General features: G+C 46.4%; 1 protein-coding gene across 16 annotated transcripts in view; it reads right to left on the reverse strand.

Annotated features, from left to right (window-relative positions):
• LOC310701072 (uncharacterized protein) overlaps positions 1-26,354 on the reverse strand; it is a 34,187-nt gene continuing 7,833 nt past the window's right edge. For 3 of the 16 annotated variants that reach the window (XM_083491252.1, XM_083491260.1, XM_083491261.1), the window contains 9 exons: positions 22,822-22,996; positions 20,744-21,174; positions 16,650-16,758; positions 15,341-15,451; positions 12,907-13,029; positions 9,266-11,449; positions 7,223-7,284; positions 5,168-5,246; positions 1-1,217 (listed from right to left, as the gene is read on the reverse strand). In XM_083491252.1, coding sequence (XP_083347378.1) covers positions 5,202-5,246; positions 7,223-7,284; positions 9,266-11,449; positions 12,907-13,029; positions 15,341-15,451; positions 16,650-16,758; positions 20,744-21,174; positions 22,822-22,996 — 3,240 coding nt within the window. In that variant the 3' untranslated portion in view covers positions 1-1,217; positions 5,168-5,201. The remainder of the gene's footprint in view (positions 1,218-5,167; positions 5,247-7,222; positions 7,285-9,265; positions 11,450-12,906; positions 13,030-15,340; positions 15,452-16,649; positions 16,759-20,743; positions 21,175-22,821; positions 22,997-26,354) is intronic. The other 13 variants (XM_083491254.1, XM_083491256.1, XM_083491255.1 and 10 more) reach the window with 9 other exon arrangements.

Raw genomic sequence — 26,354 nt, forward strand, 5'->3', positions numbered from 1 at the left:
TTGTACAGGTAACGTAGCTTTATTTAGTCAGCGATTCAAAATAATCTCTTACCGATATACAAAAATAATTAGAAGCACTTGGAGCAGTGTCTAGAGCATGGCTACAAAGCAGGGTTGTGGTTTTTTTTTAAAAAAATTACAACAAGTCAAACAAGGGCTGGTAAATTTGCTAGTAGAACTAGTTACATTCAAACTGGATATTATTATTATTATTATTTCCTTTCTATACCGATTTGTGTTTTTAAGAAATGACCGCGGGAGGAGGCAGAAGAACAAATAGTAGCTTGGTGTAAACTGATTCAGGGGCTTCCATTTAAACTAGTGCTTTGTTTGGGCTTTTAGAATAGAATCGGCTAAAGGACAGGAGAAATGTTCTGGGTAGCCATGCCATGCCATGCCCCACCCTTATCCCACGGCATCCTCGTCTTGAGCCATGTACTTCCCTCCCCAAATACATGGAGGAAGGAATGTCTGTGACAGGAAGTCGTCCTGGTCCCAATCTAAACAATGTGAGGAGCCTCTAAAAGGAAGAGAGGGGCAGCGTTGATGGGATAGAGGCAGCAGCAGTGACTAATACAACCCCACTCCTCCTGACTCCGTGCTGTGCAAGGAAGACCGCTTCTCAAAGATAATCATCTTGGTATAGCCAAGCAGCCAGGAAAAAGAGGCCATGCCATATGCGATGGGGAGGTTGCCACGGGACGGAGACCTCTCTCAGCGATAGGATGGTAATCCAGGGACCTTTGGTACAAAGTGGTTCATCAAGTTCATCCACCTGGTGTCTTTCGGCAAGCATGCACAGATATGTGCGTACATGTATTTAATGGGTGTACGTTTGCATAGACACATTTCCAACTTGGCCGTTAAAAGATGAGGAGGATATGCCCTCACCCTCAATATTTTATCCTTGCAGTCACAACAAAGGGAAGTGGAGGCTGAGAGCCTAAGACCAACCAGCCGAAGACTTACTTCATTCCAGAGTGTGTGTATTTAAATTACATTATTAACAACATTTATCTATATACTGTTATATATTGCAATTTCATATATTCCGGTGCTTTTTCTTTTTTCTTTTTTAAAAAAACCTGCACTTAACTATAAACCACTCACAGAGGGCTTTGGGCCACAGAGCAGTATAACAAAAAAACGTAATACGTAAATTAATAAAAACTTCTTCTTTTTGTTCATTTTCAGGCTGGCAATCTTGATCGAGGAACCTGCAAAAGAAAGTGAAAATTTATTTGTTTCTAAGCTCAGGGAAATGCAGATGATTCTTCTCCCTGATACATATTTTATCTTCACAACAAGGTTAGGATGGGGGTGGGAGAGAGAGAGAAAGAGAGAGAGAGGCTGGCCCAAAGTCATTTCTATGGCAAGGTTGGCATTTGAATGTACCGTATTTTTCGCTCTATAACACGCTCCCAACCATAACACGCACGTAGTTTTTAGAGGAGGAAAACAAGAAAAAAATATTCTAAATGAAACAGTGGATGTATGATTTTTGTGGTTCATGCTGTGGCCACAGACATGTGATCTGATGGTGAATTTGGGGTGACCCAGTGCAAAAATCCTGAGGATCCATCTGGATCCGTGCTTTGTAACCACGTTTTAAGTCGGGAGGGAAGGAAAAGCACTCAAGGGACAAGGAGCAGCGTGGGGGTGTGGAGAAGGAGCTTTTCGGGGAGCTGAGCGGGGAGGAGGGAGGGGAAGAGCACTGTTGCTTTAAAGGTATACTTAAGGTATTTGCCCTGTGCCTGGGTTTTTTCCATTTAACAGTTTGCAGCCTTTTCCTTCCGCTCCTTGTTTTGAGGCAGAATAGATTTGAGCAAGTGAGGAGGACTTGGATTGCAGGGGATTCGCCATTAGCTGTGTAAAAGCGCTCTTCCTTGCAGCCTGAGTGATAAGCAGCCACCAGCAGCAATAGAATGGAGCACAAAAAAGAGATAGGAGCACTAGGACTCAGACAATGCTCAAATCTATCCTGCCTGAAAACAAGCTGCTCCGTCCCAGGGAATTTGCGAAGTTTTCCCCTCTCCCTCATCCCCAGAGAGCGCGCAGACCTTTGCTAGCGTCTGTCCCTCCTCCCGTGTAAGCAGCTGCTGCACGCTTTGCTGCCATGGCTCTCCTTCCCTCCCTCCTCCCCGGCTCCAGGTCGCTTTAAAGCAAGCAAAGCAAGAGCCTCATAGAGCGTGTAAGCGGCTCCCGCTTTGCTTGACTGACGGCAGCCATGGCTCCGATCCGTGCATTCACTCCGTAACACGCACAAGCATTTTCCCTTACTTTCTAGGAGCAAAAAAGTGTGTGTTTTGGAGCGAAAATTACGGTAGGTCTTACCAGTCCTAATGAGGGGAGTTCTAGTAAGATCTGTAGTGCCAAACAGTCCCCACACCAGCCCTAAGGGGGCCTGGATTTAATTCAATGCAGACTTTGACAACCTGTAGTAGATAGGTAGCCGTGTTGGTCTGCCATAGTCAAAATAAAAATTTTTTTTCTTCCAGTAGCACCTTAAAGACCAACTAAGTTAGTTCTTGGTATGAGCTTTCGTGTGCATGCACACTTCTTCAGATACACAGATTCAGATACACATATTCAGATACACAGATTCAGATACACATACTTCAGATTCTGTGTATCTGAAGAAGTGTGCATGCACACGAAAGCTCATACCAAGAACTAACTTAGTTGGTCTTTAAGGTGCTACTGGAAGAAAAAAATTTTTTATTTTGACAACCTGGTCCCCAATGCCAGATGTTCTGGACTACTCAGCCACAGTCAATGCCAGACTGAGAGAAAATGCTCTAATATACCGCAGATTCCGGCGTATAAGGCGACTTTTTAACCCTGGAAAAGAGGTTAAAAAGTTGGGGGTCGTCTTATACGCTGGGTATGGGTGGCACAGAGCGGAGCCCGCCGGGCTGCTTTCTCCCGGTGCAGAGCTGCCCAGCGTATTAGGCGACTGGGCTTATAAGACAAATCCCCAAATTGCAGCTGCCAATTTGGGGGGTCGTCTAATACACCCAGTCGCCTAATACAGTGGTACCTCGCAAGACGAATGCCTCGCAAGACGAAAAACGCGCAAGACGAAAGAGTTTTTCGTTTTTTGAGTTGCTTCGCAAGACGAATTTCCCTATGGGCTTGCTTCGCAAGATGAAAAACGAAAACGTCTTGCAAGTTTGTTTCCTTTTTCTTAAAACCGTTAATACCTTATGGGAAACCGTCCTTCGCAAGACAAAAAAACTCGCAGAACGAATTAATTTCGTCTTGCGAGGCACCACTGTACACCGGAATCTACGGTACACTGTCATAAAAATACATCAAGGTTGTATACGACATATAGAAATTGCTGGCCTCCATCTGTCTTGATGGACAATGGAGAACGCATCAGGAGGTCAAGTCAAACTACTGTGTTAGCAGCACGGAAGTGACCTCCCCAGGGCACAAGCCTAGGCAGTGTGTCTGGAGGTCCTGGGCTGGCCAGAGGACAAGACCCCCCTCTCAGCCTCATTGATGTGGTCCAAAAGAAAGCAGAGCGTAATAATAGGTTAAGAATATAGAGTAAAGATAAATGAAAGAAGGTAAGGATTTGCTGAAAGGACTTTTTTAACGGGAATACAAAAAGGGGAGGTGTGAGGAGGTCAAGGAAAGAAGCAAATGAACTTAAAGATATTGAAAAATGGATTATTTCTTTTTTAAGATATCTTTCTTTTTTTCCTCTTCTTTTTTAATTTTTTCAACTACCTGTTTTTTGGTAACTTCCCTTGTTAGCTTTCGTTTTTTTCTTGTTTTTTTCCTTTTTGTATGTGTAATTGTTGGTTTAATTATTTTTAATTTTTAAAAACTTATGTTTAGTGTAAAATCTCAATAAATATTTTATATAAAAAAAAGGAGAGCAAGACGTTTGGCGCCAGCTTGGCTGCAGGAGTTGCCAGAAGCAGGTGTACAAGGCCCTTTCCAACCATTTTAGGGACTCCAGATTTGTATAGGGTTTTACTCCTTAGCCTTTTCTCCTCCCGAAGTTATCCCATAAGGCAGTAGAGGTTAAGGGTCAGAGTCTTCCTTCTCCTAGATGGGTTACCTTCCCAGTTGGAGGAGCCCCATGTAAAATGCATATTTAAAAGCCCCCAGCAAAAAACATGAAAAACAGAAACAAAACCTTAACAAGTATTGATTGGTTAAAAAGGCAGAATTTACCGTATTTTTCGCCCTATAGGACGCACTTTTTCCCCTCCAAAAATGAAGGGGAAATCTGGGTGCGTCCTATGGGGCGAATGCAGGCTTTTGCTGAAGCTTGGAGAGAGAGAGGGGTCGGTGCGCACCGACCCCTCTCGCTCTCCAGGCTTCAGGAACACATCCGCAGCCTAGGCAGCCCTACAGGAGGTCCGGCAGGGATGTCTAGGCTGCGGTTAGCAGCCTGCTGCCCAGCGCGAGGGGCGCCGTGAAGCAGAGCGCCCCCCGCGCCAGGCAGACATCCGCAGCGTGGGGAGCCTTGCAGGAGTTCCCTGCAAGGCTCCCCACACTGCGGATAGCAGCCTGCTGCCTGGCGCGAGGGGCGCCGTGAAGCAGAGCGCCCCCCACGCCAGGCAGACATTCGCAGCGTGGGGAGCCCTGCAGGAGTTCCTTTTTTCCTTTATTCCCCCCCCCAAAAAAAAACTAGGTGCGTCCTATGGGGTGGAGCGTCCTATGGGATGAAAAATACGGTATACTGCAATGGCCTGTGTAAACAATATCGTTTTCAAAAGACCTCTGAAAAAAGGGAGGGACGGTTCTTGCTGAACCTCTTCCTGAAGGGAGTTCCACAGGGCAATGGAAGCTCAGTCCCCAGTGAAGGTCAAATGAATCTTAGCACTTTGGGGAAGCCTCATCAGAGGATCTCATAGATCAAGGGGGAGGCTAAGAGATCAGACAGCCAAGATAGCTGGGCATGATGGGAGATGTAGTCCAAGAACATCTAGGGACCCGAGAATGAAGAACACTGGACTAATCTGACTAAACCCCCATGGATACCCCATCGGTAACAGACAAGCCAGGAATATATTTAGGGATTATCTACTCAACAACAACTAACTGTTCCAAATCTTTAAAAAGATAATTTCATCTCAGGTATTAGTTATACAAAAGGAAAGATCTGGAGTCACAGAATGATGGTGGCTTTTGATAGTGGTCTTACCTCACCTCCGGTCCCCCGTGTAGCCCGTCGGAATCTATGCGGTAGTTTGCACAAAAAATAAATCACCATCCACACTTATCTGGAATGAAAATGAGAATGAAGAAGGCTACCATCTCCCAGTCAGGCTCGTCCTGTTTTCAAAGAATGGAACTACATTCCATCCATCTTGACCCAAGCAGGCCTGGCCTATGTAACAGATTGCCGCCTCAAATGTGCACATCTGCACTGCAAAAGCAGCTTTCCTCACACAGGGTGGGCGGGGCAAGTGGCAAGATGCCTGGAAAGAGATTTTTTATGTCCAAGAGAGCACAAGGCAGGCATGAACTTCCCTGTGAACCAATATATGTCTACTCAGAAGCGAGTCCCAATGCCCAATCACATTCACCCGGTGCTATACCAGCTGCACTGGCTCCCGGTGGAGTACAGGATCAGGTTTAAGGTGCTGGTTTTAACCTTTAAAGCCCTATACTGCCTAGGACCCTCGTATCTACGGGACCGCCTCTCCTGGTATGCCCCACAGAGGAACCTACGGTCTGCAAATAAAAACATCCTGAAGGTCCCAGGCCTCAGAGAGGTTAGGCTGGCCTCAACTAGAGCCAGGGCTTTTTCGGCTGTGGCTCCAATCTGGTGGAACACTCTGGCACAAGAGACTAGGGTCCTGCAGGACCTGACATCTTTCCGCAGGGCCTGCAAGACAGAGCTGTTCCACCAGGCCTTTGGCCAAGGCACAGCCTGATACGCTCCTTCGGCAATCTTCACGGAGCTCTGGCCCAATGGTTGCCAGTGGCTTGATTTGAATTCATTATAAAATTAATGATTTTAGAGTGTTGTGTTGTACTGTTGTACTGTTTTATTGTTGTTAGCCGCCCTGAGCCCGGCTTCGGCTGGGGAGGGCGGGATATAAATAAAATTTATTATTATATTATTATTATCTATGGGATTTGCTCCAAAAATACATAGGACTGCAGCACTAAATGCCCCTTGTAGCATCACAATTACAATTAACTACCAGGTGGGACCCAAAATTTTCCTGGTAATAAAGTGCAACCTCTGAGAATTGCCGCTTGAGTTTGTGGTTTCTTCCTCCCACCCCATCGCTTTTTCCTTTTGTGTCATGTCTTCATACTGTAGGCCATTTTTTTGTATTTTTCATTTACTCTTTTTCATGGAGATGCACACCTTATGGTCAAATCAGTGGTGTGTTTACACTGGAGAGTAGCTGGTAGTGCGGGTTTTACTTCAAAATGAAAAGCAAATGTTAACTGTGCTCCAGTTCCTTGTAATAAACAACACCTGTAAAGTTTTTGTACATTGATTTCACTATATGTGTTTTTATATGCACAGTGGTAGAAGAAGAAGAAGAAGAATTTGGATTTGATATCCTGCCTTTCACTCCCCTTCAGGAGTCTCACAGCGGCTAACATACTCCTTTCCCTTCCTCCCCCACAACCAACACTCTGTGGGGTGAGTGGGGCTGAGAGACTTCAGAGAAGTGTGACTGGCCCAAGGTCACCCAGCAGCTGCATGTGGAGGAGCAGGGAAGCGAACCCGGTTCACCAGATTACAAGACTACCGCTCTTAACCACTACACCACACTGGTACCTTGGTTGTCGAACTTAATCCATTCCGGGAGACTGTTTGACTCCTGAAACTGTTCAAAAACCAAGGAGCTTCCTGCAGCCAATTGGAAGCCGCGTTGGATGTTCAGCTTCCAAAAAACATTTGCAAACCGGAACAGTCACTTCCAGGTTTGCAGTGTTCAGGAGCCAAACCATCCGAGTACCAAGGTGTTCGACGACCAGGTATGCATGTATTGGAAACTGCCTAGAGTGGCTGGGGCAACCTAGCCAGGTGGGCAGGGTATAAATAATAAAAAGATTATTATTAAATAAAACAAAGAAATAATGGCAGTCAAGCTGAAGCTGGCAGAGGAACTGTATCCACAGACACATCCCTTCATGTCGCAAAGCTTGGTGGGACTTCACCATAGAGAGAAAGAAGACAGCATATTTAAAGTTTCTCTAGCAACTGAAAAAACAACAATTCATTTCTTACCACAGCAGTGCTTATTGCTTCCACAGGAAATTCTGTAACTTCAACAGGTTCAGCAACCAACTCTGAAATGGACAAAGAGGTTTGGCTTGTGTCAAAACACGATCATCTAGGGCCAGCCTTTCTCAACCTGTGGGTCCCCAGATGTTAGAATCATAGAATCATAGAGTTGGAAGAGACCACAAGGGCCATCGAGTCCAACCCCCTGCCAAGCAGGAAACACCATCAGAGCACTCCTGACATATGGTTGTCAAGCCTCTGCTTAAAGACCTCCAAAGAAGGAGACTCCACCACTCTCCTTGGCAGCAAATTCCACTGTCGAACAGCTCTTACTCTCAGGAAGTTCTTCCTAATGTTTAGGTGGAAGAAGAAAGAAGTTGTAGTTGTTGGACTACAACTCCCATCATCCCTGAGCTCTGGCCTTACTAGCTAGGGTTGATGGGAGTTGTAGTTCAACAACACAGGTAGAAAAAGGCTGATCAAGGCAGAAGTACAGGATGGAGTAAACAGAGACTGACAATCCCCGAATCGGGGTGAACAGTCCAGCCCCCACTTCCCACTGCGGGAATTTCAGGTGGTCCATGAGGCCATGACAAAAACAGTGAAGAGGGAAAGAGAGACCAGCTTCTTCAGTCAGACATTTCACCTATCCAGTGTGTTCAGGTTGATTCATTTCATATTATTGTTATGGGTTTATTTCTTTAATATTATTATTTTTATTATTGGCATTACTGACAACAACAATAACCACCACTTTGAGATTCTTCGTTATCAAGCAATATATAAATGCTATGACATGAAAATAATAAACAAGAGTCCTCCCACCATTTTCTCCAAGGAGATGAAACTGGCATACAAGGTTCTCTGCCCCCACTTCAGAACAACCCTGTGAGGTACTGTATTTTGCGCCCCATAGGACGCTCCGGCCCATAGGACGCACCTAGTTTTTTGGGGGGGAAATAAAGAAAAAAAAATTATTTCCCCCCCAGGTGCGGGGCTGGAAGAACCAGGTCAGGGAACAGTGGGAAGGCACGCTCTGCCTCCCCGCTGTCCCCCGAGCTTGTGGGGCTGGCGATGGGGAGAAGTGCGCTGATCCCGGGACTGCAGGCAGCTCTGCGCGGCCACCGGGAGCGGGGCGGAGCTTCACCCCCGGCTCCCGGTGGCCACGCAGAGCTGCGCTGATCCCGGGACTGCAGGCAGCTCAGCGCAACCCTCGGACCCGGTCTCCCGAGGGTTGCACAGAGCTTCCTGAAGCCTGGAGAGCGAGAGGGGTCGGTGCACACTGACTCTTCTCGCTCTCCAGGCTTCAGCGAAAGCCTGCATTCGCCCCATAGGACGCACACACATTTCCCCTTCATTTTTGGAGGGGGAAAAGTGCGTCCTATAGGGCGAAAAATACGGTAAGTTAGGATAAAAGACAATGACTGGCCCAAGGTCACACAGTGAGCTTTGGGGTCAAAGCAGTATTTGAATTCTGGTCTCATAGCTCCTAGTCCAATACTTTACCTCCACTTTTATTGATTTCTGCATTGCAATTCTACGATTCGATGATACTATGACAGCTTATTTGCGAAAATGTTAGCTCTTCAACCAGGCCTTTGGCTGATTGACATCCGATGCCCTTTTAAAAATACATTGTGAAAGGGGGGGGAGGTTATTGGTTTGTTTTTGTTCCTATTTTTACAGTGGTACCTTGGGTTACAGACGCTTCAGGTTGCAGACGCTTCAGGTTACAGACTCTGCTAACCCCAGAAATAGTACCTCGGGTTAAGAACTTTGCTTCAGGATGAGAACAGAAATTGTGCGGCGGCGGCAGCGGGAGGCCCCGTTAGCTAAAGTGGTGCTTCAGGTTAAGAACAGTTTCAGGTTAAGAACGGACCTCCAGAACGAATTAAATACTTAACCCAAGGTACCACTGTATTATTTGTTTTGTGTTTTTCATATTGTAATTTTGTGAACTGCCCCGATATCTACGGGTGAAGGGCAGTATGCAAATTTAATTAACAACGACAATCGCGGCAACCAGCTCCTCCTGCCCCTTCTCACCTGTCTGCATGATGTGTGTCCTTTCGTGCCTCCTCAGCTGTGAGCACCTGATATACCTTTTCCCGCACTGCAGGCACTCGTAGGGTTTCTCCCCGGTGTGCGTCCTTTGGTGCACCAGGAGGGAGACCTTCAGCTTGAACCTCTTCCCGCAGTCGGCGCACGAGAAGGGGCTCTCTTTGCTGTGGGTGGCCTTGTGCGCCTCCAGGGAGGCTTTCTGGTTGAAGGTTTTCCCGCACTCGGGGCAGGCAAAGGGCTTCTCCCCCGTGTGGATCCGCTGGTGCCGTGCCAGGTTGCTCTTGTTGTGGAAGCGCTTCCCGCACTCGGTGCAGAGCGACGGCTTCTCCCCCGTGTGGACTCTCTGGTGCGTGTTGAGGGACGACTGCTGGCTGAAGCGCTTCCCGCACTCGGTGCACTGGTACGGCTTCTCTCCCGTGTGCGTCCTCTGGTGCATAATAAGGTGGCATTCGGAGTGGAAGCTCTTCCCGCAGTCCAAACAAGGGTGGGACTTCTCTTTGGCGGGGGGCCTGGGGCTCGCGCTGACAGCTTCCCCGCCGTTGAGGCTTTTCTTGGGGCTTTCGCGGGGCACCTCCCCTCTGTGCATTCTCACATGCAACAAGTACCCCCTTTTCCGCTTGAACCTTTTCCCGCACTCCGTGCAGACGTAGGGCTTCTCTTTGCTGTGGGTCGGCTCGTGTTCAATCAGACACACCTTCTGAATGAAACTTTTCCCACATATGGGGCAGACGTACGGTTTCTCGCCAGTGTGGATTTTCATGTGCCTGATCAGGTTGCCTTTGTTAGAGAACCTCCGACCGCAGACGGTACACAGGTATCTCCTCTCCCCTGTGTGGACTGTCTTGTGTTTACTGAGGGCCTGTTTTTTAATGAACTTCTTCCCGCACTCGGGGCACTGGTAGGGCCTCTCCCCCGTGTGGATTCTCTTGTGAACTATGAGGGACACTCTGCTCATGAAGCTCTTCCCGCATTCGGGGCACTTGTAGGGCTTCTCCCCCGTGTGGGCTCTCTCGTGCAAAATGAAACTCCGTCGCCATCGGAAGCTTTTGCCGCAGATCGAGCACTGGTAGGTCCTGTCCCCCGTGCGAATCGTCTCGTGCGTGTTCCTCTTGTGCTTCGTCAAGTTGTTTCTGTACCGGAAGCTCTTCCCGCACTCGGGGCACTGGTACGGCCTTTCTCCTGTGTGGATTCTCTCGTGTAAGATAAGGCGATGCTTCCAGTAGAAGCTTTTGTCGCAGTGCGAGCATTTGTGGGGCTTCTCTCCTCTGTGGCGCTTCTCGTGTCCGGTCAAGGCACATTTGGTTTTGAAGCTCTTACCACAGTCTTGGCAAAGATAGGGTTTCTCTCCCGCGTGCGTATTCTGGTGTACGACGAGAGCCGCTTTCCCGTTGTAGCGCTTGCCACAGTCTGAGCATTTGAAGGGCCTCTCGTCTGTGTGCATTCTCTGATGTTCGATGAGGGAATATTTGAAGATGAAGGTTTTGTCGCAATGGGCGCATGCGTGCGGCCTCTCTCGGGTGTGAGCCCTCACCCTGTGCGCATTCAGGTATTTCTCAAGGGTGAAGCTCTGGTCGCAATCTGAGCACTTGTACAGCTTCTCGGCCGTGTGGATTCTCTTGTGTATCCTAAGCAACGATTTCTGGTTGAAGCTTTTCTCACAGACGGGGCAGGTGTAGGTCTCTCCCGCATGGATTTTCTGATGTACGGCAAGGGATGTTTTCCACGGGTAACTTTTCCCACACTCGAGGCACTCATACGGTTTCTCCCCAGTATGGGTCCTCTGGTGCGTAGCAAGGGATGCTTCCTGACCGAAGGACTTCCCACAGTCGGAGCACTGATAGGGTTTGTCTCCTGTATGAGATCTCTCATGTGCAATGAGGCGTGCTCGCTTGTTGAACCTTTTTTCACAAACGGAACATCCGTATCGCGTGTCTCCTGGGTGAGATCTTCGGTGTTCGAGAAGGAGCGATTTGCGGCTGAAGCTTTTCCCACACTTGGAGCAGCCAAAAGGCTTCTCCGCCATATGAGACCTCTCATGAACAGTGAGGTTCAGACCCTGCAAACCATCACATTCACAGTCTTCCAGTGACGTCGCACCACTGCCTGCTTGCCCAGGTCCTTCTGCCTGACAGCTTTCATCTTCGGTCTTCTGTGCTTGGTCGCTTCCTGCTGGATTAAATGAAAGATTACAAGATGGGATGAAATCTCACAAGCTAAATGAAAAACACTGAAATCCTGGGCCCAATGTTTTCTAAAACCTACATTAAGTAAGTGTTTGCAAACCATTTGCTACAATTACGAGAAATATGAATGACAAGCACATGTTCCCATCGATAACAACATGGCAATAAATACCGTATTTTTCGCTCTATAGGACGCACTTTTTCCCCTTCAAAAATGAAGGGGAAATGTGTGTGCATCCTATGGAGCAAAGACAGCATAGCCCTGCGACCCTCTCCCGGGTGGAGAGGTGACGCGCGGCTATGGCAGGAGCCTCTCCGCTGCTCCCTGACCTGCTCTTTGGGGCTGGTGGTGGGCTTCCCCCCGCCAGCCCCAAAGAGCAGGTCAAAAGGAACCTGAAGCCTGGAGAGCAAGAGGGGTCGGTGTGCACCGACCCCTCTCGCTCTCCAGGCTTCCAAGGTAGCCGCCTGAACGCACCTTGAACGGACCTTGTTTTAGAGTGGAAAAACAAGAGGGGGGAAATTCTCCCTCTCTCTGTGCAGCGCCTCCTGCCGCTTCACTGAAGGGGCACTGGGCAGAGAGGGGGAGAAATTTTTTTTCTTGTTCTCCCCCCTCTAAAACAAGGTGCGTCCTATTGTCCGGTGCGTCCTATGGTGCGAAAAATACGGTAATAATAATTTTAACAATAATAATTTATTATTTATACCCCGCCCATCTGGATGGGTTTCCTCAGCCGCTCTGGGCAGCTCCCAACAGAATATTAAAAAACACGATAAAACATCAAACATTAAAAACTTCCCTAAACAGGGCTGCCTTCTGATGTCTTCTAAGTCAAAGAGTTGTTCATTTCCTTGACATCTGATGGGAGGGCGTTCCACAGGGCGGGCGCCACTACCAAGAAGGCCCTCTGCCTGGTTCCATGTAACCTCACTTCTCGCAGTGAGAGAACCACCAGAAGGCCCTCGGAGCTGGACCTCAGTGTCCGGGTGAGAGATAGGCAAACTGAGCCAAGGCCGTTTAGGCCTTTTAAGATCAGCACCAACACTTTGAATTGTGCTCGGAAACTTACTGGGATCCAATGTAGGTCTTCAAAGCAGGGGGCCCCTCAAAGAATAAGTCCCTTCTTCCATTTCCCCAAATGCACTGAAGTTTGACAAAATAAATAAGGTGTTCCATTGACCATGCAGGTGGGAACGGTGGTTCAGCAATATCTAGAACGCCAAAAGGTTCTCCACACCTGCACTAAGCCATAGTTAAGCTTAACTATGACTTAAAAGGGGAATGTGCAGCACGGGGAAAGTAGGACACTTTGCTCCTCCTCCAGTCCTCCGGTTGCTGCGTTGCCAGGAGCTAAGTCATGGTTTGGCCTATCGTTTCCCCTCAAACCATGGGCAGCAAGCCCCAAAACCAACCTTGGCTACTGCCACTCATTTCTATTCAACTACCTGCCACTGTCTGAGTCCCTTTCTCCGTCGCTCTGTTCTCTTCCCCGTCTTTGTCCTCGCCTCCGCCTGGCAATTCTTCGCAGGGTTTCGCCTCCTCGCCTTGGCTCCCCATCACGGTGCCTGCTAAAAAACCCCCCAAAGATACACGAGAGAAACGGAGCCTCGGTTTAGTTGCGGCTTGAATTTATACATCAACTTCCCCCTCTCCCCTCCCAAGGAACTCAAGGGGACACCAAGAAATAGTCGCTGGCACAAAGTTACTTGGCAAACTCTAGTCACCGCTGAGTTCGGATCTGAACCAGGGCCTGCTTTCAATCTCTAACCACATGTGCTGCTGTGGAGGCTGTCTGAACAGGGAAGCATGCTAATAAATTATTGCTTTCAAGAGAGCATGCATTCGTTCACCTTGCCCAGGGAATCTGGGGAGCCGGCAGTGGTATTTGGAAGGGGTGGCATTTTGAAAGGGGGATTTTATTTTATTTTTAAATATTTTTTTTTGTTTTTAGAATTATAAAATTATAGCACTACAACCATACACACCCACATTTACAGATTCCTCCAAATCTCTGGACTTCCCACCTCCGCCTATGAGTCCTATTATTAAACCTTTTCTACTGCATCTTTTTGAATAATCTTATGTTTTATATAATTCCATTGTCTCCATAATACTTGCTATGTTACAAGTGCTGTTGCAATCCTGCTAAGGGGGAATTTTCAAGGAACTGTTGATCATGTGCTGTGCCCTTTGTTCTCTCCCTCCCTCCCCCGCAAAATATTTTTTATTGCTTTTTAAAATGTTTAATGAATTTAGCATCAAATTAATTCAAATTTAATACAAATTTAAAAGTGACTTCCCATCCCACCATCTTGATGTTTCCTTTCCCATCCTTATGAGCTGCTCAATATTACGTACATTTCCAAATTACATTTCAAAAACTCAAAATATTTCAGCATTTTGTCTTTGATTTTTCCCCCCAATTTTCTTTTTTCCCCTATTGGCTGCTCGTTTTCGGTTCCTGCTCGACTTTTACATAACTATAACATATTCCCTTGTGCCAAGAAGAGTTACGCTTCGCTTTGCTGGCCCACAAGCTATGCCCCTCATTCGTTACTCAAAGTTATTTACTTTTTTATGTAAAAGCTTTTTGAAACCACTTTTAAAAAAACAAAACAAAACCCTAAGCAGTATACAAAACCAAAACCAAACAAAAAAAGAGATAAACAGCATTACAAATCAGGAACAAGTAAAAACAGGAAATCTGATATAATAGGGTCTGATCTTATGGGTCAGGGAAAGTTAGACAAAAAGATGGCATCCAAAACTAGCCCTACTCAAGAGCAGACCCAATGAAGTTAATGACTAAAATTAATTGCTGTCAATGGATCTACTCAGTGTAGAATTTAGTTAGCTACAACCCTATATTTTAAAACTATATTTTTAAATTTTTGAGGCTAGCCCATTTTTCAACATCTGGTTTTACCGGCAATTTTAACATATATTTTAATAAGTGTAAACTGCTTCGAGGTGCAGCTGCTTAAGCGATATATTAATTTTGTTAAATAAAGGGAGGAGGCAAAAGGAAGCCAAATTCCAACCCAAGGCCGGCTTGTTAATTTTATTTATTTATACAATCCTTTCTACACCGCTTTATCACTGTGTTCTGCAGCAATAAAACCATAATAACTTAAGAGCTTTTCGCCCGGTCCCTTTCTGAATCCTGACAGGCTTCGACCGAGCAGAAAAGTGTCTTTATTTTTTAGGCCTAATGACATTGCGAATCCCATCCCCCAAATAATCCTGTGACAGGATTCTTTTTTAAAAATAAAAATATATATGAACACTGTATCCAAGCCTTCTATGCCTTGACGCAGGGAAGCGAGTTCGCTAGCTGCGGAAACCTATATGTCTCCTCAGAGGTAAGCCCCACTGAGTTTAATGAGGCTTACTCTCAGGTAAACGGCCACCTGCTTTTACATTACGGCGACATTTTTAGCTCAGCTTCCTTCCAGCAAGCTCAAATGAAACACATTTGTTTTTTCCCTGCAACCTGAGGGTTAGGCCAGGCAGATGGAAAACCATTGGCCCCCCCAGAAAAAGTCACCCAGACTACAAATCCCATCAGCCCCTGCAGGTATGGCCAGCAACCGGGGATGATGGGAGTTGGAGTCCACAGGTTCCCCCCCCCCAGCCGTTCTCAACCTGTGGGTCCCCAGATATTATTGGACTACAACTCCCATCATCCCTGAGCTCTGGCCTTGCTAGCTAGGGGTGATGGGAGTTGTAGTTCAGCAACATCTGGGGACCCACAGTTTGAGAAAGGTTGCCCCCCTCCCCTCTGCTCTAACCACTATACGGCACTGTCTCCAACAGAGGCGTGGCTGGCGATACGGGGACCGCCTGGAACTACCCCGAATATCCATAATGGGGACCCACTTTCAGCAGCCTCAACCACAGTGGAGACCTCCTCCTGAGATACGACTTCTTCGGGCACAAAGACCTCCTCCGAAATGCCCTCTGCCCGGCCGTCGCTCACAGTCACTTCTTCTAGAGGAGAGAGAGAAAGGGAAATAAATGGAATTAATTCTAGAATGAACAAGCCTGTCCCCTCTCCCAGAGAGGAAGGAAGCAGGCGATTTAACTTGCGACGTTTTATTATGCTTTTTATATACGTTGGGCGGGGTACAAAATAATAAAAGAACGATAATGAAAATAATTATTATTATTATTATTCTGGACATATGGCAACCCTAAACAGAACAAGCGCTAAGGCGAACAACTACTCGAGAAAATTATAAACAACTACATAGGCTATCGAGAGACACCTGAAAAGTCAAAGGCAAGTATTCCAATTATATATTGTAGTTATTTTGATTGCTGTATTTCTGTAACTCATCTGAGACCATTTGATGAAAAGCAGGCTATAAATACAAATTAAAATTATATTTACATTGTTCTAAAGAGATGGATAGGTTTATAGATAGATAGATAGTTTTTTTAAATAATCTGTGGTCCTCCATTATATTATTATATTATTATTATTATGCCTTGGCGAAGACTTGATGTTTTCATCCCCAAAAAAGTTTTTGATTTACGTTTCTACTGAAATGAGGCTGCATTTTAATGTTGTATTTTAATCTTGTTTTTTAAGTTGTATTTCAATCAATTGTTTTTTATACCTGGTGTTAGCTGCCCTGAGCCAGGTCTTGGCTGGGGAGGGCGGGGTATAAATAAAATTATTATTATTATTATTATTATTATTATTATTATTATTATTATTATTATTATTGAAAGGCAGGATCTCTTTGTGCCTGCCAACAGAGCATTTAATAATAATTAATAATAATAATAATTTATTATTTATACCCCGCCCATCTGGCTGGGCCTCCCCAGCCACTCTGGGCGGCTTCCATAAAAACCAAAAATACAGTAAAATATCACACAATAATGCTGTATTGTTTTTAACACTCGATTGGGAGCTGCCCAGAGTGGCTGGGGAAACTCAGCCAGATTGGCGGGGTATCAATAATAAATTAATAATAATAATTAAGACATCTCAAATGCCGTCTGCATATGGGAGCGTGTCAATAAAGGGAGGCTAGAGACAAGTGCTTCCCTCACAGAGGACTAGCAGATTGAGAAAGCAAGTTCTCAAAAGTTTTGGCCTGGTGCGAGAAGAGCCAGGGGTTAATCTTGTCCCAGGACCTGTATACTCCCCCATGACAGAGACACAAGAAACTCTTACCCAGTGTGGCCGCTTCCCCGTCCTCCTTCTTGACAATTCTTTTGGCTTGTGGCGTACGCCGAGCTTGCGAGGGAGTCTTCTTTGCTTTGGACAAATCAGTCACCCCCTCCTGAAACAGGGCAGAGAGAGAGAGAGAGAGATATAGCAAATCGATCATAGAGTCCTAGATATATAAATATAACAGATTAGCAAATCAAAGTACAGGAATTGGTGGAGACGGCTCAATTGAGTAGTAAACTCAGAGGAAACTCAAAGCAAAAATTTGCAGAAAAATGGGATGGTTATAGAAGATATGTTCAAAAATATAATAATAGTTTTGACTCTGTGCTAGCATTCGAGTGATAATAATAATAATAATAATAATAATAATAATAATAATAATAATAATAATAATTTATTTATACCCCGCCCATCTGGCTGGGCTTCCCCAGCCACTCTGGGCGGCTTCCAAAAGAATATTAAAATACTATAATACATCAAACATTAAAAGCTTCCCGAAACAGGGCTGCCTTCAGATGTCTTCTAAAAGGCTGGTAGTTGTTGTTGTTCTCTTTGACATCTGGTGGGAGAACTAAAAGGAGGTGGATAACAATTAAGGATTTATTATGTTTTCAGAATGTATTAGAAAAATTATACAGAAAGGTTTATTGTTTTGTGTACATTCAAATGTAAGATAAAACATATGCAAAGGGACTTGACAGGAAGTCAAAGTTGAAGAAAAGATTTTGGAAGATAAAAGGGGGAAAATATTTACTTTCATTATCATCATTTTCTGTGCGGGTGTGGGTGTCTGCACATATGTCTGTTGTTGTATGCAATGTTTGGGAGGAAATAAGACGGTAAATAACAATTAACAAACTAAATATCGATGTATGTAAATTTGTTTCTTAATTATATTTAGTGGTAGTATGGCTGTATTGTTTTTTGTAACATAAAATCATTCAATAAAAATTATTTTTTTAAAAAAGGCATAGATGACCCCGAGGAATCTTTCGCCCAATGCGGGATTCTTTTTTTTTTTTAATAAATTTTTTATTGGTTTTACAAATTTTTATAGACAATACAAACAAATAAAAAGAAACACAGACAAACATGTATAATTTCATACCCTTTTTTTCATAAACCTCACTTCTCCGACTGCCCCAAGCCTCCCCTTTCTACATCCCAATTTCCAAAATTATTTCAGCAAATCCTTAACTTATTTTTATAAAATTTTTCCCTTATTTATTCTTTTCTTTTACTTAATCTTCTGTCGCTGTAATCTCCTCCTTTTCAAAAACCTCAAGATTTTAGCATTCATCAATATTATAGTGTTTCTTGAGATATATTTTAAATTTTTTCCAATCTTCATCCGCCGTCTCTTTCCCCTGATCACGGATTCTGCCAGTCATTTCAGCCAATGCCATATAGTCTATCACCTTCATCTGCCGCCCAATGCGGGATTCAAACCCACAACCCTGAGATCAAGGAGGGAGGTATGAGAGGGCAACTCCAACCAAGGTTGTCTCCAATGCTAGCCGTACTCAGTGTAGACCCACTGAAGTTAATGAATGTGACTGAGTTAGGGCCATTGATTTCAACAGGGTCTACTCTGAGTAGGACTTAGGCCACTCAGAGCTGGGTATGTTCAGCATGGAAAAGAGGAGACTGAGAGGAGATAGGGTAGCCATATCTCAAGGGCTGTCACATGGAAGAGAGAATAAGCTATTTTTATTTTTATTTTGGTCCTGCTCTGGAGGGCAGGATTCGAACCAGTGGCTTCCAGTTACAAGAAAAGAGATTCTGACAAAATATCAGGAAAAGCTTTCTGACCGTTAAGAGCTGTTTGACAGGGGAAGAGTCTCCCTCAGAAAGTTGGGGACTCTCCTTCCTTGGGATTAACAACAACAAACAACAACTGGCCCTCAAATGCTTTACTGCCTCTTAACTGTGGAGGTACAGCACAGCCATCAAGGCCAGTTGCTGACGTAAGTAGGGGTGATTCCTGCCTAGTTTCTAGTGGCGTGGAGTTCCTCAGGGCAAGAACTGTCACACTGAAGAAATGGTGAAGGTAAGTGCCAAATTAAGAGGACAGAAGTGTTTAAGGAAGAATGGAGACCACTGATGGTAAAGGTAAAGGTATAGGGACCCCTGACCATTAGGTCCAGTCATGACCGACTCTGGGGTTGCGGCGCTCATCTCGCTTTATTGGCTGAGGGAGCTGGCGTACAGCTTCCGGGTCATGTGGCCAGCATGACCAAGACGCTTCTGGTGAACCAAAGCAGCGCACGGATATCTACTTGCACTTTGACGTGCTTTCGAATTGCTAGGTTGGCAGAAGCAGGGACCAAGCAATGGGAGCTCACCCCGTTGCAGGGATTTGAACCGGCGACCTTCTGATTGGCAAGTCCTAGGCTCTGTGGTTTAACCCACAGCGCCACCCACGTCCCTGACCACTGATGGACAATCTATCAAATTATCACCCATATATGAAGTCGCTGGCGGGATTTGAAGCATAAGCAGTGGAAACATTTAACGGTAGCGGGGTTTAAACAATAAAAATACAGTGGTACCTCGGGTTAAGTACTTAATTCATTCCGGAGGTCCGTACTTAACCCGAAACTGTTCTTAACCTGAAGCACCACTTTAGCTAATGGGGCCTCCCGCTACGGCTGCGCCGCCGGAGCACGATTTCTGTTCTCATCCTGAAGCAAAGTTCTTAATCTGAAGCACTATTTCTGGGTTAGTGGAGTATGTATCCTGAAGCGTATGTAACCCAAGGTACCACTGTATGTGTGCTATAAACAGCTCATAAAAAGGACAACAAGAAAAAAAAATCAGAAAAGGAGAGGTGGGAAGTAAAGAAGAAACTTAGCATGTTTTTTAAAAAAAGGTTTATGTTGAGAAACGCGTTGAAACATTTTTGGAGACTTACCGTATTTTTCGCCCTATAAGACGCACTTTTTCCCCTCCAAAAATGAAGGGGAAATCTGGGTGCGTCCTATGGGGTGAATGCAGGCTTTCGCTGAAGCCTGGAGAGCGAGAGGGGTCCGTGCGCACCGACCCCTCTCGCTCTCCAGGCTTCAGGAAGCTATCCCAAGTCTTGCAAGCCCGGCGGGATGTCCCGCGGGCTCGCAAGGCTTGCGGGCAGCAGCCTGCACCCAAAAGCTGGGGACAGCGGGGAGGCACAGAGCCGCCACCCCGCTATTCCCCGACCTGAACTGGAGGCTGGCGGGGGGAGAAGCAAGCCTGCTTCTCCCCCCCCCCCAGCCCCACAAGCTCGCGGGATAGGGGGATGGCGAAGCGCCGCCATCCCGCTATTCCCCGACCTGATCTGGAGGCTGGGGGTGGGAGAAGCAAGCCTGCTTCTCCCCCCCCCCGCCAGCCCCACAACCTCCAGATCAGGTCGGGGAATAGCGGGATGGCAGCGCTCCGCCATCCCGCTATTCCCCGACCTGATCTGGAGGCTGGGGGTGGGAGAAGCAAGCCTGCTTCTCCCCCCCCCCCGCCAGCCCCACAACCTCCAGATCAGGTCGGGGAATAGCGGGATGGCAGCGCTCCGCCATCCCCCTATCTCCCGAGCTTGTGGGGCTGGCGGGGGGGAGAAGCAGGCTCCGCCATCCCGCTATTCCCTGACCTGATCTGGAGGCTGGCGGGGGGAGAAGCAAGCCTGCTTCTCCCCCTCCAGCCCCACAAGCTCGCGGGATAGCGGGCCAAGCTGTCCCTGAAGGCAGAAGAGGGAGACGGAGCGCTCCGTCTCCCTCTTCTAGCTTGGGATGGTTGCGCAAAGCCTCTGCAGGGCAGCGGAGTGCGCTGCCCCACAGAGGCTAGAGAGGCTGTCCCTGAAGGCAGAAGAGGGAGACGAAGTGCCCCGTCTCCCTCTTCTAGCTTGGGGATGGCTGCGCAAACCTGGGGGGAAATCAAATTTTTTTCTTTGATTTCCCCCCTCAAAAAATAGGTGCGTCCTATGGGCCGGTGCGTCCTATAGGGCGAAAAATACGGTAATAAAAATGATATGGGGGCGAGGAGGAACTGCCACATGGAAGGCTCAACCGGGGACCAGAGGATCTGAGCAAAGCCCGCTGGAATCACCAGCTGGGATAAAAGGGGCTCACCTCTGCCTCTTGCTGACTCTGTAGGAAATCCTCCGCCAGCGTCACGGCGTGGTCACAGTCCGTGGGTCCCTCTTCCTTGACATAATCCTGCATCTCCCGGGGCAGGACGGCCAGGAACTGCTCCAGGATGACCAGCTCCAACATCTGCAGTTTGGTGTGCTTCCCGGGCTTCAGCCACTGGTGGCAGAGGTCCCAGAGCCGGTTGCAAAGCTCTCGGGGCCCTTTGACCTCCTCGTAGCGGAACTGGCGGAAGTGCTGGCGCTGGTCCTCCGAGTTGTCGATGGGCTCCTCTGGGACGTTTGGCCCTGACCTCTCCCGGCATTCTCTCCTGATCCTTGCCTGGAGGAGCCGAGGGCTTTTCCTCGCCTCCGAGTCTGCGGCGCTGCTTTTCTCCCGGATCGACGCCACCCGGAGATCCAAGGCGGAAGAGGCTGGAGGGGAAAGGGGGGGGAGGGAAGGGCATGCCACATAAAAATTGATCATGAGGACAGTTTTCCGTACTAGAGCAAAAGCCACACTTTATCCATCTTTTCAGTCCTCTGTCATGACCATCCACGACACAAGGCCAGACCATTGGCCTATATAGTTCTATATTGTCTACACTGACTGGCAGCAGCTGTCAAAGATTTCAGGCAGGGTGGGTAAAAAATCAATGCTTTTTTTAAAAAAATCAAATATATTTGATTTAATTTAAAAAATAATAATCAGATTTTTAAAATAAAATGCTTTTGGAGGAAAAATCTTTCTAAAAATAGTTTTCTGTTTAAGTTACATCATAGTGCAAAGGCTATTCATCAGGAAATAAGGATTTGTGGTAAGTTTTTCATGTGTGCTAAAACTCAGTCTAAGTTTTTTTTAAAAAAATTGTTTAACCACATCAGTTAACAAACATGGATACATATGCTATAATGTTATTGTTCCAGTTAAATAAATTGTTTAAATTGTTATCAAGGAAATGATTACTTTTCTCCTTCCAATAAAGTACAGCAGAAAAGTTGTCCAAATATAAACAGTTAACTTATTAAACCTCACAATAATTTCATATCTATGTCTAACCAAATCAGTGATTTTTGATATAGCTGTAAAAACTACTCTGAAAATTTATTATTCCAAAAATGAAACCTTCATCTGGTTGTGAATATTAAGATTATACCAGCAAGAATGAGTCTTTCTGTAAAAAAAATGATTTAAATCAAGTCTTATTGACTAGTGATAGTGATTTAAATCAATTTGATTTGATTTAAATCAAATCCACTCTGATTTCAGGCAAGGGGGTTTCCTCAGCCCTACTCGGAGAACACAGGGAAATGAACCTGTATGGAACTACAGCCCTTCCCTCTGAGTGGTTTACAAGAAATTATGAAAGGCACCAGAAATAAATAACAAAATGCTTATTAAAATGGTGTTCAGAGAGCATAAAAGCAACACAAACCAACGCAGCACTGGTATAAAACCCATGCAGAACAGTAGCAGAGGACTGCACAGGGCTGGGATCCAAACGTGGCCCCCCATGGCATTTTACCTGGCCCCCAGGACTCTCGCTAGGTCACTGTCGCGTCACCCTTCCTCAACCTGGTGCCCTTCAACCATTGCGGACTACAACTCCCAGAAGCCCTAGCAAGAGGGCGCCATACTAGGCTGAGTTACACGTACAGCGGTACCCCGGTTCTCGAACGAAATCCGTTCCGGATGCCTGTTTGGCTTCCGAAATGTTCAAAAACCGAGGCGTGGCTTTCCATTGGTTGCAAGAGCTTCTTGCACCCCAAGGAAGCTGCGTCGCACATTCAGGTTCCAAAAAATGTTCGAAAATGTAGCATTTACTTCCGGGTTTTCGGTGTTCGAGAACCAAAACGTACGACAACGGAGGCGTTCGGGAACCGAGGTTCCGCTGTTTCCATAGGCTATGAGGACACAGGGGTCGTTCCAAGGTCTTTGCAGGAAGAAGCGGGCTTTGAACGCTTCTCTCCCCCCTCCAAATAATGAAAACATTCTTCTGCTTAGCAGCACCGAGCTAAGCATCTTTCACAGAGGCCTGTCATTTATTATGAACTTTTGTGGCATCGACTGCCTGGCTTCACCTGGGCTTGCCGGTGCCGAGTACGAATGCTCTAGGATCACAATGTCGCTCTTGGAGGCGGCTGCTGCTTCAACATCGCCTTCGCCGACTGCCAAAGTTTGGCGGCTTGGTTCCAGATCGGGCGGTTTACGCCGGACAAGGCACTTTCTCGTTTTAGCAAGACCCTTTCCAGAGCCCTGCAAAAGGAAAGTTAAAACAAAGAGCAGTTAGGAAGCAGTCCTAAGATGCAACAGCAGCAGCAACCGAAGCCGCTTTTGCTGTGGGAGAAGAGAGATTGGATTTTGGCCTGGTGAGAGTCTCTGTCTCAGAAAGCCAGGCCCATTTGCAACACTTCCTGGTTGCAAATCGCCTTCTGCCATTCTGCCTTTGCCATTTGTAAATGTAAAACAAACCAGAGCATCAGACCGATAGGAACACATCTTTATTTCCCCTCCTCCTTATGATCGCTAATGAAGTATATCTTCAGATACCATCAGTCCCAGCCAGCAAGGTTAATGGTCAGGGATGCTGCAGGGACTACAGTTTCCTCAATCTTGAAACAGGCAAAAAGTACCATATTTTTCGCTCTATAACACGCGCCTGACCATAACACGCACATCGTTTTTAGAGGAGGAAAAGAAGGGAAAAAACATTGTGAATGAAACAGTGGATGTATCATTTTTGTGCTTCATGCTGTGGCCACAGACATGTAGGTGCATGATTTTTGGGGGGCAGGGGTGTGGGTGCGTGATTTTTGGGGGGCAGGCTGTAGCCATGGACATGCTATGTGCTCTGATGGTGAATTTGGGGTGACCCAATGCAAAGATCCTGAGGATCCATGTGGATCCATGCTTTGTAACCACGTTTTTGCACCATTGCAGCCCCAGGCAACAGTGGGTGCGTGATTTTTGGGGGGCAGGCTGTAGCCATGGACATACTATGTGCTCTGATGGTGAATTTGGGGTGACCCAATGCAAAGATCCTGAGGATCCATGTGGATCCATGCTTTGTAACCACGTTTTAAGTGGGGAGGGAAGGAAAAACACAGAAGGGACAAGGAGCACGAGAGGGGTGTGCAGAGAAGCAGCTGGCTAAGAATGCAGGAGTGGGGTATAACGGGAGGGAGGAAAGGAAGGCAAAAGTTTCCCCCCACCCAAGCACCCAAGCCAGCCAGCTCGCGCGCTCTCTAACTCTCTGTCTCCCACCTGCATGTTTTCAGCAGCACCGAAGCACAGAGAGGAAGGAACGACACTCTGCTTTCCCCTCTGCTTGCCTGGAGGGGAGGGGCTTTCCCTGCTCTTTGTTCTGTTTGAGCAAACACAGCAACGAAACAGAAAAGGGTGGGCAGTAAGACCCTGAGGCAGAATGCAGGAAAGCAGCAGCTTCCTCTTTTCAGGTTTCCCTTCTCCTAGACGCACGATTTGATTTTTGCCTGATTTTTCGGCTCCAGGGACCACACATTCGCTCAATAACACGCACAGACATTTCCCCTTCCTTTTTAGGAGGAAAAATCTGCGTGTTATAGAGAGAAAAATACGGTAGTTCAGATGTGGTAGATTGCAACTCCCATCATTCCCGACAATTGGCCGTGCTTTCTGGGGCTCATGTGAGTTGGATTCCACAAAATCTGGAAGTGAACACAATGGCTACCTCTGGGTTAGGCAGCCTGGGGCACGGTAAGCCAATGGCCTGATTTAGCAGCAGGGCCCTTAAAGGAGCTGCGAGGCCATTATTAAAGGATAGAGTCCACAATGATGTTTATGCTCCAAGACAGAGGGGTAAAATACAGAGTTGTTCCGGTTGTTGTTGTTTTTTATTCAAGTTTTCTTGGTTTACAAAGGTATGCGCAATGTCTCTTTTTTCAAGTTACACTTTCCATAGGTCAGTTTCATTTGTTGAGACATTAGGGTTACATTAGGAAGAAAAGGGGGGAAGAGGTGGAGGGGGGAAAGGTGAGTGGGGGTGGGGTTGGGAGGCAATGTTTCTAATTTGCTTAATATATGTGGGGTTTTGTGTCAGCGTCGCTTGTGCGGGTTCTCTGCGATTCACTTGTGTTCCTTTGGTGGTGAGAAAGGTTGGGGTTGGCCTAGGGTGTGGTTGTTTGTTTGTGATTGGCTGTGGTGAACTTTGTTTTTGTGTGTGAGTGGGGTGGGTGGGTGGGTGTTTTGAATCAGGTTAGCCATATTGATTTGGAGGCTGTTGTTGGATTTTTGTCATTGTATTATTGGGCTGTGTATGTGATAAAGGGGATAAAGGCATCTTCTTCTATTTGTCCCCATGTCAGTTTCCGTTTATTGGTTCATTTTTCTAGTAGGGCTGTTTCCCATACTATTTGGTACCATTGGTCCATGCTTACTCCTGACAGGTCTCTCCAGTGTCTGGTTATGATGCTTCTGGCTGCTGAAAGTAGGTGGGTTATGAGTTCTTTGTGGTGTAAGTGGGCGTTATTGTCTTGGAAGATGTTTAGCAGGGCCAGTTCTGGGGTGATTTCTAATACTTGCTTAAGTTATTTTACATATTTCTCGTATGGCTGTTGTCCAGAATAGTTGGATTTTGGGGCACTCCCACCACATATGGAGGTATGTGCCTGTGGAGGTGCACCCTCTCCAGCATTTTGGTGAGGTTCCTGGGCGTATTAGTGCTAATTTCCTTGGTGTTAGGTACCACCTGTAGGTGAGTTTCAGAGTGAGTTAGTTGTTCCGGGTGTTATAAGAATTTTAAGGTCTCAAAAATAGAAGAAATATTCATAAAGGGACACATATCTAAATATATGAACCATGAGTCTGAAACAGCACAGAAGAGTAATCCTGAAGCCATTTTGACTCTCCCAATGACTTCAAATATTCCTCTGCAGTAAAGGAGGCAAATGGGGAAAGCCTTTCCATTGTCTTCTTCCTTACAAATCCTGTCTTAAGGAGGTATTTGTGTATGAATAGGGTGAACCTGTGACCTGGATTCAGGAACTAAAGTATTAACCATGACAAAAGAATAAGGACAAAAGTGGTAAGGACCTAACAGAAGCAGAAGACATCAAGAAGAGGTGGCAAGAATACACAGAGGAATTATACCAGAAAGATATGGATGTCTCGTACACCCCAGGTAGTGTGGTTGCTGACCTTGAGCCAGACATCCTGGAGAGTGAAGTCAAATGGGCCTTAGAAAGCACTGCAAATACCAAGGCCAGTGGAAGTGATGGTATTCCAGCTGAACTATTTAAAATTTTAAAAGATGATGCTGTTAAGGTGCTACACTCAATATGCCAGCAAGTTTGGAAAACTCAGCAGTGGCCAGAGGATTGGAGAAGATCAGTCTACATCCCAATCCCAAAGAAGGGCAGTGCCAAAGAATGCTCCAACTACCGCACAATTGCACTCATTTCACACGCTAGCAAGGTTATGCTTAAAATTCTACAAGGAAGGCTCAAGCAGTATGTGGATCGAGAACTCCCAGAAGTGCAAGCTGGATTTAGAAGAGGCAGAGGAACCAGAGACCAAATTGCAAACATGCGCTGGATTATGGAGAAAGCTAGAGAGTTCCAGCCTTTGACTGTGTCGA

The sequence above is a fragment of the Podarcis liolepis genome, assembly GCF_965112155.1.
Source record: "Podarcis liolepis genome assembly, chromosome: 2".
In the NCBI taxonomy this organism is placed as follows: domain Eukaryota; kingdom Metazoa; phylum Chordata; class Lepidosauria; order Squamata; family Lacertidae; genus Podarcis; species Podarcis liolepis.